Source organism: Gracilinanus agilis, chromosome 3, assembly GCF_016433145.1.
Source record: "Gracilinanus agilis isolate LMUSP501 chromosome 3, AgileGrace, whole genome shotgun sequence".
Classification (NCBI taxonomy): Eukaryota; Metazoa; Chordata; class Mammalia; order Didelphimorphia; family Didelphidae; genus Gracilinanus; species Gracilinanus agilis.
The window spans coordinates 20,964,579-20,981,306 of NC_058132.1; the positions used below are offsets into that span (position 1 = coordinate 20,964,579).

General features: G+C 49.8%; 1 protein-coding gene across 1 annotated transcript; it reads left to right on the plus strand.

Moving 5' to 3' along the window:
• The first annotated feature begins 4,829 nt into the window (after positions 1-4,829).
• On the plus strand, positions 4,830-6,404 carry LOC123240832 (G-patch domain and KOW motifs-containing protein-like). The gene has a single exon (XM_044668548.1). It carries the CDS (start codon positions 4,830-4,832, stop codon positions 6,126-6,128), a length of 1,299 nt encoding a protein of 432 aa, XP_044524483.1. The 3' UTR covers positions 6,129-6,404.
• The last annotated feature ends 10,324 nt before the right edge of the window (positions 6,405-16,728 follow it).

Here is a 16,728-nt window from a genome sequence, read left to right on the forward strand (position 1 = left end):
TTCTGATTTTGGATGCATTGTTTTTGTTTGTACAAAAACTTTTTAATTTAATGTAATAAAAATTATTTATTTTACATTTCGTAATTTTATGTAACTCTTTCTTGGTTTTAAAATCTTTCATTTCCTTAATTGGCTATTTTAAAGAACCATTATTCTTAGTTGAAACGCATAGCTTGTACCTCACAGATGGGTGCAAAGGTCATTTCTAGCACAGTTATTCCATGATGAGAACATTTCCTATAAAACTCTGCATCTTTGTTTAATCAAAGAAAACAAGATAATTACAGAATGTCAATCAAACAATTTTGTAATTTAGAAAAAGTTCATGTATGACTTATTCATTATCTCCAAGAAAAGATGTATTTTGAAAATGAAATTCCATGCCAACCATATGTGTGATCTTTAAAGTATATAAAATAAAGATAGCCCAAGCCTGATCAGAGTAGACTCTGTGATGTCTGGCTAAAACTCAGGTTATCTCTCATTTTCTTTCTTCTTTCGCTGATGCCATCATCCTACTAAGAGACACTTGGACCTGCGTGGGCTAGACCCCTGGACTTTAATAGAGAGGTTGAGCCCATTCTGGTCTGTTTCTCTACACATGCCCTCTATTTCAGGTAAATTTTGCTTTTTCTCATGCCCTTTCTCTTTGTGCCTTGATCCTCGCTTCCCATCTGACTACACCTTCTTAGGCTTTCTCCTCCAGCTTGTTTTTGGGAAATATCATCTTCTTGCAAGATCCAGTCAACCTTGTTATTAACACCTCAGCAGTACTCTCTGCCCCTCTGACTGTGGGGAAGAGCCATGAACTCCTCCATCTTTAGAGGGAACCAGGGCTATCATTCCTTAAGGCATCTCTTCATTTCTCTACTGGCAACACTGATACTGGACTTCCTTGGCTTCTGCACCAAGCCCTACAGGGACCAGTTGTTTGCTACTCAAACCCCCCACCCCCTCCCACTTTCCAGCATTCTCTGTTGGATTGTCTCCCCTTAGGACATTACAAGCTCCCTGAGGGCAGGAACTGTCTTTCTTTTTTCATGCTTATATCTCCAGTGCTTAGTTAGCATAATAGATACTGAAGAGAGGTTTATTAACTCATGAATGCTCATGGATTCCTGCCCATCTGTCACCTGTAATATCTCTCCCATCTTTCCCTTCCTCCAAACTCTCTGGTTTCTTGTTTGGAATCATGAAACAGGGTCCTCACAGGTTGGCTGTGGTGGGTTTAGTTGTGCCTGACTCTTCATGACCCCACTTCAGGATTTCTTGGCAAGGATGCTGGAAGGGGTTGTCATTTGCTTCTCTAGGCCACTTTATAGATGAAGAAACTGAGGCAAACAGTATTAAGTCGCTTTCTCAGGGTCACACAGCTAGGAAGTATCTGAAGCCAAATTTGTACACAGGACCTCCTCTTCCCAGGCCTGACGCTCTATCCACCTTGCCTCCCCCTAAAAGAAACACTTTTAACAAATAAACATAGTCAAGCAACAGAAATCATTATGGTAGTCACATCCAAAACTGAATGTTTCTTATTGACCTTAAAACTGCAGTGGGAGAAACACACCCAAGTTTGTAGCAGGGTCTCTTCCCCAAGAATGGGAGACTCAAACTCATTCAGTCCAGAGACTGGAGAGACTGAAGATGGTATAATAGCTTAATAGCTGCTGGAATAGTCTGGGGGCTAATCAGGCAACTTTAGGGCTTATGGAGGAGAGTAGCAACTTTCACAGTGGGTCAAGGTTTGTGGATGTATTGGATCTGGAGCACATAGGCATGTGATGTAATGCCTATGAGGTGCAGTGGAAGACAACCACACCAACCTCCACCACTCTCCTCTACTGGCTTATCTCCTTATCCAATCATTCATTCTCTAGGCTCAACAGCCAGGGAATATCCTCAGGGAAATTGTAGAAACTCTACTCATAAAATCAGGCAACAGGGAGCAGCTGGGTGGCTCAGTGGATTGAGAGCCAGGCCCAGAAATGGGAGGTCCTGGGTGCAAATCTGACCTCAGATACTTCTTAGCTGTGTGACCCTGGGAAAGTCACTTGACCCCCATTGCCTAGCCCTTACCACTCTTCTGCCTTGGAGCCAATACACAGTATTGATTCTAAGATGTAATAAGGGTTTATTAAAAAAAAATCAGACAACACTGGCATAGGCTCTCATCCCCTCCTCTCTGAACTACTGCAGTAGTGTAATGGTGGGTCTCCCTACTCTGTTCCACTCAACCTTCTACTCAGCTATCAAATCAGATCAGATGTAAAGTTGTATTTTACAATATTTAATTGTTTTATAATTTTTAAATACTTAAGTTTTACATATAAAGCCTCCATAGCCTGACCCTTTTTCTACTTTTACATAATTCTTACTCCCCTCCACATACTCTATGCTTAAACCAAAATGGCCTCTCCATTGTTCCTCACACAAGACACCAGAAATGTTCTTTATTTTTCTTTTTGATTTTTTAAATACAATTTTTATGTCCTTTACATCACGGTTCTCTCCAATTTCCCTACCCCTCCCAGAGAGCCATCCCAAATAATAAAGAATATTTTTAAAAGCAAGAAAAGGAAACATCAGCACAACCGATGAATACATTAATAAAGGCCAAAACCATGAGTACTGTGCTCACAGCTGTGGGCCTCCACCACCACTAGGGTGTAAGCTTGAGGTGTCCTTTCATGGCTCTTCAGAGAAGTGCTATTTGATCTTTGTAGTTTGGCTACATTCGCTTTTGACTGCTTGGTGTGTGGTTGTTTCTTAAACTGCTGTAAGTGCTGTGTATATGGTTCTTAAGACTCTGCTGACTCCTCTCTTCATCAGTTTACATCCACCAGAGGTGTCAAACACACAGTCACATGGGCCCACAACACTCCTAAATGCCACCCAAACCAGATTCAAATAGAACTAGGACATATTTTTTAAAATACAAATACAATAAAGCAAACATGTCACATATTAAAATGAAACCAAGCAATCCACAGAGATCCTCATGTGGTCTAGTGGCCCCCATTTCTACTTCAGTGTGACACCATTCATACAGACCTTTCCATGTCTCTGTCTATTCAGCATTCCTTCTTGCTTCCAGCACAATAATAGGCCATAACTTTGACGTACCATAATGGGTTCAGCCATTTCCCAGTGAATGGGCACCTACTCTGTTTCTAACTCTTCAAAAGTGTTGCTATGAATGTTTTGGAGTATCTGGAGACTCTGTTCTTCTCCGTGGCTTCTCTGAGGTATCAGCACAGTAAGGGGATAGGAATGCTTTAATCACCTTATTGGGGTAATTCCAAATCACACCACCAAAGATGATTCTCTGAAGAGTGACAGAACTCGGGGAGGTCTTATATTCCTTTGGAGGAATAAAGAAAAGGGAAGTAAGATGGGTCAGTTCTAAATTAATAAAAGGAAATGAGAAGCTCAGGGCTTGATTAACAGGAAGGGGTTAATGGTTTACACTGGATATAAAGAGGTCACAATGGCAATGGGAGAAACTCCTCAGTCTTGGCCTCATGCCCATCTTCTCTAACTGGGATCATTAAAGACTTGAAGGTCTTTTGCTCAGTCTGAAGAGGTCAGTCTGGGACTTCCCCAAGGCAAGTTCCCTTAGAAGGGACAGGAGCAAACTCGGGGGTTTCAAACCCACAGCTGACACCCTGAGGCGTGGATAAAGGCTTGGAGGCTCCTCACAGGGGGCTCAATCACTCTGGCAAAGTTTTGGTGTGAAGCTCCCTATCTGGGTTAAGAAAGGAACCTTTCGGTCTGTTATACCGGTTTTGGTTTGGTTTGCTAATCATTCAGTGGGGAGGGTAGGGGGACAGAGAAGCTTTACAATGTAGAAACTACTTTAAAAACTTCGTTATTTATGACTACTTCCCACTTAGGGGGCAGGAGGTGTGATCACATTCTGCCCCTTCTTCACACTAATGGAAGGACCAGACGGGCAGCTTCTTTTCTATACCCACTAGAGCAGTAATGGGCAAACTACAGCCTGCCAGCCAGATCCGGCCCCTGAAATGTTCTAACCCTCCCCAGACATCATTCCTAATCAGACGAACATAGTGAGTAGGATACAATACAATGAAACTTCGAAAGAGTTGCCTTAGAAACAGACTGACAAAGGAGCATTTCCTTTCCTTTGGCCCCCTCTTTAAAAAGTTTGCCCATCACTGTGCTAAAGGATTCACACCTATTGTTAACACTAGCAGCCAACACCCCCGCCCCTCACCCCATCCCCCTTTTCTCTACTTGTTAAAAAGGTCTTCTGTAACTCCCGTTCAAAAATAAAGAGGTATCAGAAACTTAAGCCCCCGGGGCCAGAGCCCACTCTGCGCCCTCCCCCAACCCCGAGGAGGCCCGTTTCGTCTTGGGTTCGAATCCCTCCCCACTTTCCCTTCTCCCTTGCCCCACCACCTGCTCTTTCTGAGAACCCGGATGCGACCAAGGAACCGACCTAGCCGGTACTGGAGTTCCAGCTCTTCAAGCCACCTAGACCCACCACTGGGGAAGGGGCTCGAGGAAGGGGCGTCCTCCTATTCCCGGCCCCGCCTTCCTGCCACTGGTACGAGACTTCTCCGGAAGTAGGCGGGGAAGAGAACTACAAATCCCGGCGTGCCTTTCTTTCCTAGGCTCCCTTTAGAGAAGGTCAGTCAAGCCGTTCTTCCTAGTAAGTCACGCAGAAAGGAAGGAAGCTTCGTTGTCTGGGGCTGCTCCAATCAGAGCAGGAGCAGAACCAGGATTGAAAAACTACAAAACCCAGAAGCCCCGCGCGCATTACAAGACCCAAGAGGCTCTGCGCGCCAGCCAGAGGCGGAAGGCAAATGGCGCAAGGCCAAGATGGGGCTAAAGCCACCCCGGCCCCGGCTCCGGGACCCCCCGGCCTGGTGTCCTTTGGCTTCAGCCGCACGGCCCCCCGAAAGCGGCTGGCAGAGGGCCGTGAGGGGCTTCCGGGACAGCGCGGTGGGGAGGAGGAGGAGGAGGAGAAGGACTTCTTGCAGGCAGTGGAGGGGCGCGAGCTCCGCAGTGTGCGGCCGCCCCCCGAGCCCCCGCGAGAGCTGGTGATCCCCCTGCTGCCGAGGGGTCGCGGGCGCGGACCAGCCCCGGAGGACGCCGTCCTGTGCCAGGCGGTGCAGGAGCTGATCGAGGAGTCCCAACAGGCCCTGCAGCAGCGGTCGGACGGGGCCGAGGCCGCCGACCCCTCCCTGGCCATCCCGCTGCTGGCCCGGGCTGGGACTGAGACCGAGGCCGCTCCGTGTGTGGGGGCCGACTACGAGGCGGTGCCCGTGGAGGCCTACGGCCTGGCCATGCTGCGGGGCATGGGGTGGAAGCCGGGGGAGGGCATCGGGCGCACCTTCAAACAGGTGGTGAAGCCGCGGGAGAACCCCCTGCGGCCCAAGGGGCTCGGCCTCGGGGCCAGCCTGGCCCCCTCCCCGGGGCCCAACCAGCCCAGGAGCAAGGGGGCCTCGGAGGAGCCCGAGGGCCTGGCCCCAGGGAGGGCCGTGCTGGTGCTGGCAGGCCCCCACCGAGGCCTGTACGGGAAGGTGGAGGGGCTGGACCCGGACAACGCCCGGGCTGTGGTGAGGCTGGCTGCCTCTGGCCAGGCAGCCACCCTGAGCGAGTACGTGCTCAGGCCAGTCAGCTGTCAGGAGTACGAGAGGCAGGCGAAGGGGCCGGGCAGGCCGCAGGGGGACCCCCAGACCGAAGGGGCCAAGAAGAAGGGGCTGAAGAGGAAGCAGCCCCCGCAGACCCCTCACTGGCTGCGCAGGGACCTCCGCGTGCGCTTCGTGGACAGACGGCATCACAAGGGCCGCTACTACAACACCAAGATGATCATCGAGGATGTCCTGAGCCCAGACACCTGTGTGTGCAGAACCGATGAAGGCCGCCTCCTGGAAGGCCTCCGGGAGGACATGTTGGAGACCCTCATCCCCAAGGAGGAGAAGGCTGCCGTCATGGTGGTCTTGGGGCCCCAGAGGGGCCAGGTGGGCCGGATTCTGGGCCGGGACAAGGAGAGGAGCCAAGCCCTGGTGCAGCTGCTGCAGGGGGAGGGGGAGGGCACTGTCCTTCGCTTGGACTTTGATGCCGTTTGTCAGTATGTTGGGCCTGTGGCTGAGGACTGAAGGGCCCCCTTCCAGTGAACCCTCACTTTGTATCTTTGTTGTGTGCCTGAGGAATGAGACAGAGCCCAGGACTGGTCAGAGGAGACTTCTGTGGGTCTCTGTCCCACTGTGCCTTCAGGCCACCTTGGCAGAGTCCCCTAGTGCCTGCCCCACATCAAGCCATGGCCTTATGGGGCCTGGGCAGAGAGGACAAGGGAAGATGACCAGGACCTACCTCCCTGCCTTCCCTTGGTTTCGTTCATGTTTTTTGTCCAAATAAAAATACCTATTTTCCAAGTTATTTTTGTTTTACTCCCTGAGCATTTGAGACCCGTTACTGAGAGACAGTCAGTCACAGGACTTCTCGATGAAGTATTGAGAAAAACTTTCAGTGCCGGGACTTAGAATGAAATGGAATCCCTGGCCAGAATTCCAAGCCTGGAAATATTAGTAACAACGGGCTTTGCAAACTGTACCACACAGAGCTTTTGAGGAGGATCCACTGTGTAACTGTCCATGGGAGATGGGATGGCATTTTCTCAGTAGGCTTTCAAGAAAGCATTAGATTCACTGTCTGATGGCAAGGAAGGTCCCTTCACTGAGCATATGGCTATCTGGTTCCTGTTGCAGGTGTCATTGTGGGAAACGAGTGAAGGTATTAATGTTTGAGGCTAGCTATTGGACCCAGACAAACTGTCATTGCACCTTCCCTCTCTATGTCCAGAAGCACGCACCGAGTTAGGGACTACCAGCCTAGCCTGTTTGATTACTTTCATCTAGTCCTCTGGACTTATGTCCTGTCATGAGGATATGAGGACCAGAAAGGTTGGATTGGATTTGGTGGGAGAGAAAGCTCACTCTCACCCATATGCCTCTGTGTAGGTGCTGCTGGCAGAAAGGCTATGCCTCTCCCCACCTGACAGGCTTTGCTAAACTGAGCCTGTCAGCTATCCCCTTTTAACAGTTGCCCAGGCAGGGAACCACTGAGAAGTTGTGTGTGTAGTTAATTTCTCTAGTTCCTCAAACTGAGGTTGGAATGATTATTGATAAGGGCGCTGATCGGATAACACTGTGCATCTGACTGTGTGATTGACTCCTCTTCCCAAGGGCTTAGATATATTCACAGCTCAGGAAAGGTACTTTGTAACAAACCACTATATTTAATTCTAGTTAATGGGGTTAGGAACCCTATTGCTAGTTGTCTAAACAAATGATCAAGCTATGGAGCATGCTAGACCAGGTAGAGACTAGACCAGGGGTTCCCAAACTTTTTTGGCCTACCGCCCCCTTTCCAGAAAAAATATTACTTAGAGCCACCTGTCACATACTGTCACCACCCCCAAATGCACCTGTGGCTGTCACCGCCTTGCTGGATTGCTGCAGCATCCATCAGGGGGAGGTGGCACCCTCTTTGGGAATCACTGGACTAGAGGTTCTTCCCCTCTCACTAACTGGCCAGAGCCAAGCCAAGGATTAGGGAAGGCTGTTGATGCTCTTCTTGCAATGACAGTAATATTGTTCTCTCTCAGCTCTAATGATGATGGTTGTAATGGCTCTCTAGCTCTCTCAGCAAGGCAGTTGGGTTGCAGGTACAGGCCTGCCTTCCCTCTCAACCTCCCAGGTTCTGCTCCAGACTGAGCCTTCTTGTGCTGTGCCTGGTGGATATTTATAGGATTGGCCCCAACTGACTTTTGCCCTGACTCACGGCACCTGGGTACATTCCAAGGTCCTCAACTGCCAATTTTGTCACTCAAAGTGGTGTCCATCTTGACCCAGAAATCCATTACAACAGTCCCCAATGACCTGAGTTGGCCCCAAAAGAATATCTTCTCTTTCCCATTAGGGCTCAGCTTCTGCCCTAGAACAGTTAAAGCCCTCCACACCTGGCCCAGATCATGACTATGTATGGACCTCAATCCCTATAGTCTGCCCAATCAGCTGGACTCATTCATTCTAACTCATATGGGCATGGCATTGATGCCTCCTGCTCAGTTCCTATTCCACATGGATTTCCCTGGCACAGACATTACTGCCGTTCTGGATTCTCCACCCAGATAAATGAACTCTTACCTTGGATTCCTTTATGGAGTTTTTATGAAATTAAGTCATCAAAAGCCTCCAACTAATGAATTGATTAATTAACCTCAACTTCCAATTAAGAAAGAATCAGTTGGAAAAGCCCTTCTGGGGAGGAAGCTCCAGATGGAGAGTAATTTTCACAAATTTCAAAAATAAGGTGTAATAAAACAAGGTGGACATTCCTCATCTGGGCTAGAAAAGCAGCGTCACTGAGTGAAAGGTGGACTATATTTCTGGTCTGGTGTTACTGTGCCCGTTGGGTTTATCTAATTCGTACTAAGGGTAGTTTGAGAAAAGACTAGCAGGGAGAGAAGCCTTGGAAAAGCTTACATCTGGCCCTAGATGGCCATGCTGGGGAAGAGACACAACTTCTTAGAATCCCAAAAGTAAGGTGGCTGCAGGGCAGACCCCCCACAATTCCAAAGGTGTGATGTTTGAGCTTGGCCTTGGATGTGGGAAGAAGGGGACAAGGGGCAGGCAGGTGACAGCTGGCTAAGTAGTGAGGAAGAGCAGAGCCCTGGGAACACTTTCTGCCTGTGGAGGTTTCCAGGTTTGCTCTTGCAAATGATGGCCATGAGAGAGTTGCGCCGTCTTTACCATTGGAAGCAGCTGGTCCCTACTGGGTACCTGCCACCTTATATTCCCTTCCCCTGATTCCAGAGGTAGGTTTGAGGGAAACATTGTAAAGAGATGATAATAAAATTACTTATGGAAAGCAGCCCTAGCTAGGTCAGGGAATCCAAAAACAGAGGGTGATATGCAAGGGAAGGACTGTGACATTTGGAATCAATCTGGTTGTCCCAATGGCCCAGAGCAGGAGGGAGTAAAATGTCAGTCTTCCATATTGGCTGAGACTAGAGCAACCTCAGCAAGTGTATTCCCTTCCCTGTCGGAGGCCTAGGCAGGGCTGTGGCTGCTATAGGGGAAAGGCAAAGGTTTGCAGCTGTCCCAGTGGAGTAGCTAATCATGGAATGGACTGTCAAGACTTGTTCTCTTACGATGGAGTCTGCCTGAGCTCTCAGATTCCTTAGATGAGATCCTAATCTCACTATCCCCCCGTTCCTGAGGTCCTAATGACAGCCAAAGATTAGTAGGCTAAATGTAGCAATAAGGAAAGGAAAAATTTGGGATTTTTGCATCGATACTCATTCATGAAATTGATCTATCATTTTCTTTCTCTGTGTTTTCTCTCCCTGGTTTAGGCCCAGTTCTGTTCCCAAGACCCAGGCTGTGTGTTTTGCATTGGTTCCCCACTTCCAGCCTGTTTCAGGGTTTCTCCTCTCCACCCAGAGCAATCAGGCTGAAAGAACATTATCTCCATGAAGATAGACTACTTGGATATTTTTCCCATACTAAATGCTAATAAGGTTTCATTACAAGAGCTTGCACTTGGCCTACCTTTTTTTTAAAACCCTTAACTTCTGTGTATTGGCTCATAGGTAGAAGAGCAGTAAGGGGGGGCAATGGGGGTCAAGTGACTTGCCCAGGGTCACACAGCTGGGAAATGTCTGAGGCCGGATTTGAACCTAGGACCTCCCGTCTCTAGGCCTAACTCTCAATCCACTGAGCTACCCAGCTGCCCCCTTGGCCTACTTTTTAGAATAAAAAAGAACCATTTCCCCAGAGCACCCCAAGATACTTCTTTCATTGTGCCTCAGTTTCCTGATCTGTAAAGCAAAGAGCAAGGCTAAGTTCCTTCTAACTTCCTTCCTGGCTCCATTCTACATCTCTATTCACAAGCTTCTTCCCCAGCTGCAGTTGGATTCCCAATGAGAGATCATGGTGAGGTTTACCCTGGGCAGGGATTATCCTAAGTGGGGGGTCCCCAAGGTGTGCCCTACAAGAAGCTAGTTGTCCTCTCCCCACCCCCAGCCCTGTTGATGATTCAGCCAAGGAAAAGCCTCTCTGACTTCTTCATAGGCTCAATCCTTGAGATGATCAATTCGCCACAGCTGCTTTGACCCTGGCTATGGAGGAGACCCCTGCCCCTTCCCAAAGTTCAAGGGCCAGGGCTAGGACTCCTGCCATCCAGGGCCCCAAAGGGAGAGCCTGTCCCTTCCGTCCTTCAATTCAGCAAACATCTGTAGCAAAGGGAAGTAGAGGGAAACAGAGACACATGTTGGGCCACATAGTTTGCTGAGCTGGATTGCAAAATTCAGCCATTTATCTTTGTATCCTCAAAGACTCAGCCCTGTATCTGGTCCCCTTCCATGTTGGCCTCAGTCTGTGGTTTTATGGGTGAGAAATCAGTGAGGACCACACACACACACACACACACAGATCTGAAATTCATGGCCTCTGCCAGGCGTCCAGGTCATCCAGCCAGGATGGATCAAAGGCAGGACTTGAGCCAATCTCTAGCTACTCCACCACCCCTCCTCTGGCTTGTGCTAGCAAGCACTGAGCATTCATTGGACTTGCCTTCCTTGTAATCATCACCTCATTTCTTTGTGTGGAACAAACACCCTGGGAACCTGTGTTCTAGGTAAGCCAATCAATCCTGCAGCTGCAAAGACAGGCTCCTCTGGGGGCTTCAGGCTCTTCAGGAGAATCCCAGGCTAGAATAACGGGGGACGAGGCCCACGGTCCTCTGACTTGAGCAGACGCCATATGCAAGATTGGTAGGACCTGGACAGGATGAGTTCGAGGACCTGGAGATTCAGCCACAGGGAGAACAGGGGAGGTGGAGGCAGTAAGAATACCAGCTGCTGTCCAGTTCTTGAAAGGCCCAAGTATGGGAGGAGGCTGAACTGGTTCTGCTTGGAGCCAGCAGGCACAATAAGAGTGACACATGGAAGACCCAAAGGACCACTTTGTCCCTCTGAGTAAGAAAATATTCTCCCCCCTTTCAACTTTCCCAAACTGGAATGGGCTCCCTTGGGCTGCAGGGAGTGGGAGGGGAGAAGGAGAGGGAAGAGATATTGAGCCCCAGGACAATCCTCCCCTCAGGGGAGAGGAAGACTTGCCATGAGCCCTCAAGTCCCTGCCATGTCTGCCAGGCTCTAGACTGACCTCTGCTTGTGTCCTTGGTCAGCCTGATCTAGGCTGTGCTTAGTGGATTAGACACGTGCAGGAAACCTTCCCCATCACAGATCAGTTACTCTTGCTGGGATGCTTGGCCTTTTCCCTCCTCAGGCTCCTGCTGTCCCCCATTGTCCCCCTTCCCCCAGCTCTCTCCACTCCTTCAATAGTAACCTTCCTCTAAAGCTGGGCCCATAGGACCCCCTTCCTGAGGCCCTCCCCAATGCCCTCTATCACCCCACAAATGCCCTGCCCAGCCGTTGTGCCTCCATCAGTGGGAATGATTTTTAATCATTTCCAGGTGAGTTCTGCACCCTCTTCCACACAGTGGCAGCTTCCTGAGTACTGAGTCATCTGTCTCCTCTGAGCATTCCCTCCCTCTGTCCTTCCAGAACCCAAGCTGGGCACTGAGTCACAGGGGCCAACTGATGGCTCAGTTCTTCCTTTGGGCGTCACACCCAGCCCTTCGGGGTAGAGCCATGGGAGGGGGATTTCCCCAGCTTCCCAGGCCCCTTGTTTGACACTATCCAGAGGACCTTGGACAAGTCATGATGCCAGCTGGGGATTCCTCATCTAGAGGATACAAGACTGAAATAATTGGCCTCTGCGCATCCTGCTCCTTGAAGCCTCTGATCCTGTTCTTGGGGTCATTGGAACTGCCCAGTAGATGATCCACCATCATCTGGCTCCAGCCTTCCTGCCTCCACAGCCTCACTGGGCAAGGCTGCCCTTCCAGATTCCCGACTGTCCCTGAACCCAGGCTGCCCTCTTCTGGCAGAGGTTATACCTGCCGTCTCCCCACCTCCTCCCAATGCCTGCCACACTGTGGCCTTGCACCTCCACCTTTGGAAGTCATGATTTTTTTTTTGTTGTTCTTTTTTAAGTCCTATTTTCCCTTAAGGCTCAGCTGGCCTACAACCATCCTGGGGGAAGCAAAAATGTCCCCATTTCCTTCTTCCACTTTCCAAGTTTGAGTGATCCCTCCCTCCCTAGTTTATTAAGGTCCCCCTCACCTGTTCTGCACTCCCTCCCCACTTCTGAGCCTCTTTGAATCCCTGCCTTCCTGCAAAAGCACAATGCTGGGGCTCCCCCTTCCATTTTGCTCCTGGGATCTCCCCAGTTGGGAAAACTTCTTCAAGCACCCTCTTGTTCCACTCACTATGTACATGGTGCTCTCTCTCTCTCTCTCTCTCTCTCTCTCACTCTCTCTCTGTCTCTTTCTCTCTCTGTCTCTTTCTCTCTCTCTCTCTCTCTCTCTCTCTCTCCCCTTCTCTCTTCTTCTTCTTCTTCTTTCTTCTTTTCCTCCTCCTCCTCTCCTCCTCCTCCTCCTCCTTCTTCTCTTTCTCTCCTCCTCCTCCCTCTCCTCTCCCTCTCTCTCTCCTTCTCTCTGTGTATGTCTGTCTCTCTCCCTTTCTCTGTCTCTCATGCGTACACACACACACACACACACACACACACACACACACACACACACACACACGCCCCATTACTTGGGTGTCTCTTCCCCATCACCCATCCCCAGAATTCCTTGTCTACAACAATCCTGGGAGACTTTCTCCTTTCTAAGGCCAACAGAGAGCTCCACAGACTTGGGGAGAATCAAAGCCCCCACCGCCACCACCAGCTTTTTCCTGCCCCATCCAAGGGCTGTCCGGGCTCTCCCCAGCGGGGCTCCAGGGGACAGGGAATAGCAGGGGAGATCTCACTGCGTGTCCACGTTTCACCTGGGTCTTGGAGGATTCAGCCTCATTGTGGGGTGGCTCTCTGCCCCACCAGCCCCATCCCTGGCCCTTCCAGGGTCACAGACTTGCGCTGGGCCATCCCAGGGCAGCCACTTTCCTGTGCAGGCTGGGCTGTGGGAAGCCATGCTGGAGGGGCACCAAGAAAAGAGCTCATGGCTGCCTCAGTTTCCCCTGACACAGGATGACCATGACCCTTTGTGAGGTCACCCATGTGAGGCAGGGAAGGACGGTCTTTCTGGCTGCCCACGGGAAGGGGAGGAGCCACGGACACTGGAAGGCCAGCTTCCCCCCCAGGCTGACCTGAACATTCTGAGCAGGAGTTCATGAGCATTTCTGGAATCTCAGCAGGGCCAGACAGGAGCTCATGGAGGCCCTCTCTGGGGCATGGAGGACCCGGCTTTGGGGAGGGAGCTGCTCCCAGGGCTCTGAGAATGGCTGGAGGCTGCCTCCTTGGTGCCTGGTGCCTGAATCCTTGAGCCTGGGGCATCCACTGAATGATGGCCCCCCCCCCTCCTCCCCAGGGCCTCCCTGGGCTCTGCCCAGCCCTGCCAGGCCACCCGTCCTCCCTGGCCCTCTCAGACTAAAGGAGGCTCAGGCACGGCTCCTCCGGGAACTTGAGGGGGCTGACCTTCCCCTGGCTGAGGGCCGCTCATGCCCCCTCCTTAGGATGAGGCCTGAGGCTCCCGGCTCCCCTGGCACAGACACTCTCTCCTGGGGCCTAGTCCAGGCCTCAAGACAGGCTGGCAGAGAGGATGCTAGACCACGAATGAGGCTTCACATCCCAGATGAGCCACTAAGTGGAGCTCCCTGACCTAGTGATTTGTCCAAAGGCAAGCCTGAAGGACCATCAGAGCTGGGACTCGAACCCCAGGCCACCAAGTCCAGACCCCTTAGGCTAATGCTCTGCTACCTCCAGGCCCATCATGGCTCTCAGGCCTCCTCTGTCCCCTGCTGTCAGGGGCTCCAGGACTGCCCCTGGCCGTGACATGGATGGTGGAGGTGCCCTGAACCCCCCAAGACAAAATCGGGCCTTGGGCTGACCTCCCTGTCCTGCCTGCTCTGGGCTCAGGAAGCCTCCAGGCTCTGCCCCTTCCCCATGCCCACAAGGATACCTGGGCCAGCCATGGCCTTTGCAGGGTCGGATCTCCTTCAGTCACCATCAGGGGGCCAAGATGATCCTCCCCAAAAGAGAGGAGGAAGGACTCTGGACAAGGGGGTGCTGGGGGGTGGTAAGGCCATTTCTCCTGCTCTTGCCCCCTCCCAGAAAAACTTCCTGGAGAAGATGTGAGCAGACGAGGTGGGCAGAAGGGCCTCTCCAGGCTACCCATCCCAGCTCCACTGACTATCTGAGCTTGGCAACTGGGCTCGGGAAGGCTCTGGGGCCCTTCCATGGGGCACATCAGACCCTTGCCGGGCCTCCTCACTGGCCTCTCTGCTTCAGCATGACTGGGGCTCCCCAAAGCTTGGCCAGGCCTCCAGAGATGACCCGTGTTATACTGAAACTCTGGGAGCTGGGAGTCCCACCCTTGATTGACAGGTAAAGACCATTGGACATCAGAATGTTCCCAGAGGCCATGAGGACAGGGGAGAAAGCAGTTGGCCAAGGGGGTATAAATACTCTGGCAGCCCCTGACAGAGGGTTCTTTTCCTTTCCTTTGGACCTGGGATCTATAGACCCTGGTCTATTGGGATCTGAGACTTGCTTGGCTCAACCTTGCAAGAACTCCTGTCTTGTACCTCATTGACATTTACCAACCTGTATCCAGACCATGAATCCTCTTATTCTTCTGTTCCCTAGATATTTAGGAATTCAAACCATCCTTAGGCAGCTATGTATCCTGGGCCCAGGAGGGATCTGGGAAGTGGGCAGGAGAAGAAGAAGAGGGTGGAAAGGGGTGGTTCCTGAAGGCTGTAAAAGGCATAACATCTGGCAAGAAGAAGAAGCTGAAAGACATCAAACAACAGTTTGCTTGCTCTGGTTTAGCTGTGGCCAGGCTGAGCCAGAGGAGCTAGAACAAGACAGAATCACTCACCTGCCTACAGTCCTGAGGGATTACTACTATCAAAATTAGTTTAGGGTTTCCTATTCCTCTTCCCATTTCCTAATATTCCTTCCTTGCTAAATATTTATAAAACTCTTCAACTACCTTCCTGGAGTGGTTGTTTTATCACTTCTCTGGGAAGAGAGCAAATACAGTCAGATAAATGTGTCCAAAGCTAATAGAGCCCAATATCCACCATTAATCAACTCCAGGTGGGACCTGAAGGGATACCCATCTACTAACCTGAAGGAACCTGCCTGGGCACTGTTATAAAGGAGGGAGGTGTTACATCATCTAGCTAGGTGGCAAGACTCACTAGCCACATATCTGAATTACCACTACTGTCACCCAATTAAGAGTGGTAGTATCCAGTTTACCCTCTCCCCTTTATTTATAACAGTTTTTGGTGAAGCCAGATTATAGAACCTATCAAAAAGAGAGAAGAAGAGCAAAGAGAAATGGGATTGATTAGGATGTCGTTTATACTGGGGACCATAGCAATGTTCTTATACTCTTTTACTTAGGGGGTGATCAAATTATGGTTCTACATTATACCAGAATATTTCATAAAAATATTAACCATCTATGACACTTATAAATATCTAACTATAACCATGGCAGAATTTCTATCATATTTGCCAGCATTGATAGTGGCTGTGATTACTGTGATTCAAGGGTTAATGGCAGTGAGGAAATTGATTACTGTGATGTTTGGAAAAGGCAAAAATGATAAGGATGACATAATAGCCATGATGAAAGAACAAATGAGGTTGATGATTGAAACTAACAATAGAATAAGATTAGGGCAAGATCTGGATAGAAACACCATAATGCAATTGGAAATCATCGAGGGCATGTACAAACCAAAGGACAAGCAGACTCCCAAAGTAAAGATGACAGACGCTAGTACACAGATAGAAAATGAAACAGGGACAGCTACACAAACTGAGGATGTAGCAATGGCACCTGATACCGTGACCTTGCTACCAATAATTGATTGATCAAACACAATTTTGGGCTGATGGGGAGGCGGTGAACATGAAAACATACAAGGCTTTCAGAGCCCAGGATTTGGAAGTGTTTAAAAGGAGATTCCCCAAATTCTTTCTGTCCCCTTACAAGGCCACAAAGGAACTGAAATGTACATTTAGCCTGTTTAATCCATCCTATGCAGACGTGGAGTTTATTCTTGATGATTTTTTTACTCCTAGTGAGAAAACAAGATTTATTAATGAGACTAGGAACAATGCAAATTTAGTGGACTGGCCAAGGAATCACTCAGCAATAGACTTGAGTTCACCTGCTAATATGAGAGAATTAATAAAATGCAGGACAGATCTACTGGAGGCAATAAAAATTCATGACAAAGGGCCAAATGGCTGAAATAAATTTGAACAGATGAGGCAAACTGAGGATGAGCACCCGAGTTTGTTCCTAGACAGGTTGATTGAGAACTCTGAAAATCTCCTAGGTTTCGATAGGGACCAGGCAGATGAAGCATTACCCCACATAAAGAGGCAATTCATAAAGGGAACTAGTGTGCCTATTCAGGTGTATTTCAGGCAATGTTGTCCACAGTGGGAGGAGTTGTCACTGGAAGAAATAAGAAAACATGCCACATACGTATATGAGTCTAAACAGAGAGAACAGCAGATTAGACATGAGCTGGACTCAGAGAAAGACAGGACAATTCAGGAGTTAAAACGGGAATTGAAGGAGGCAAAGAGAGACTGATAC

Excerpts from the sequence above, each read along its gene's own strand:
- LOC123240832 (XM_044668548.1), top strand. The coding sequence starts at position 4,830 with ATGGCGCAAGGCCAAGATGGGGCTAAAGCCACCCCGGCCCCGGCTCCG.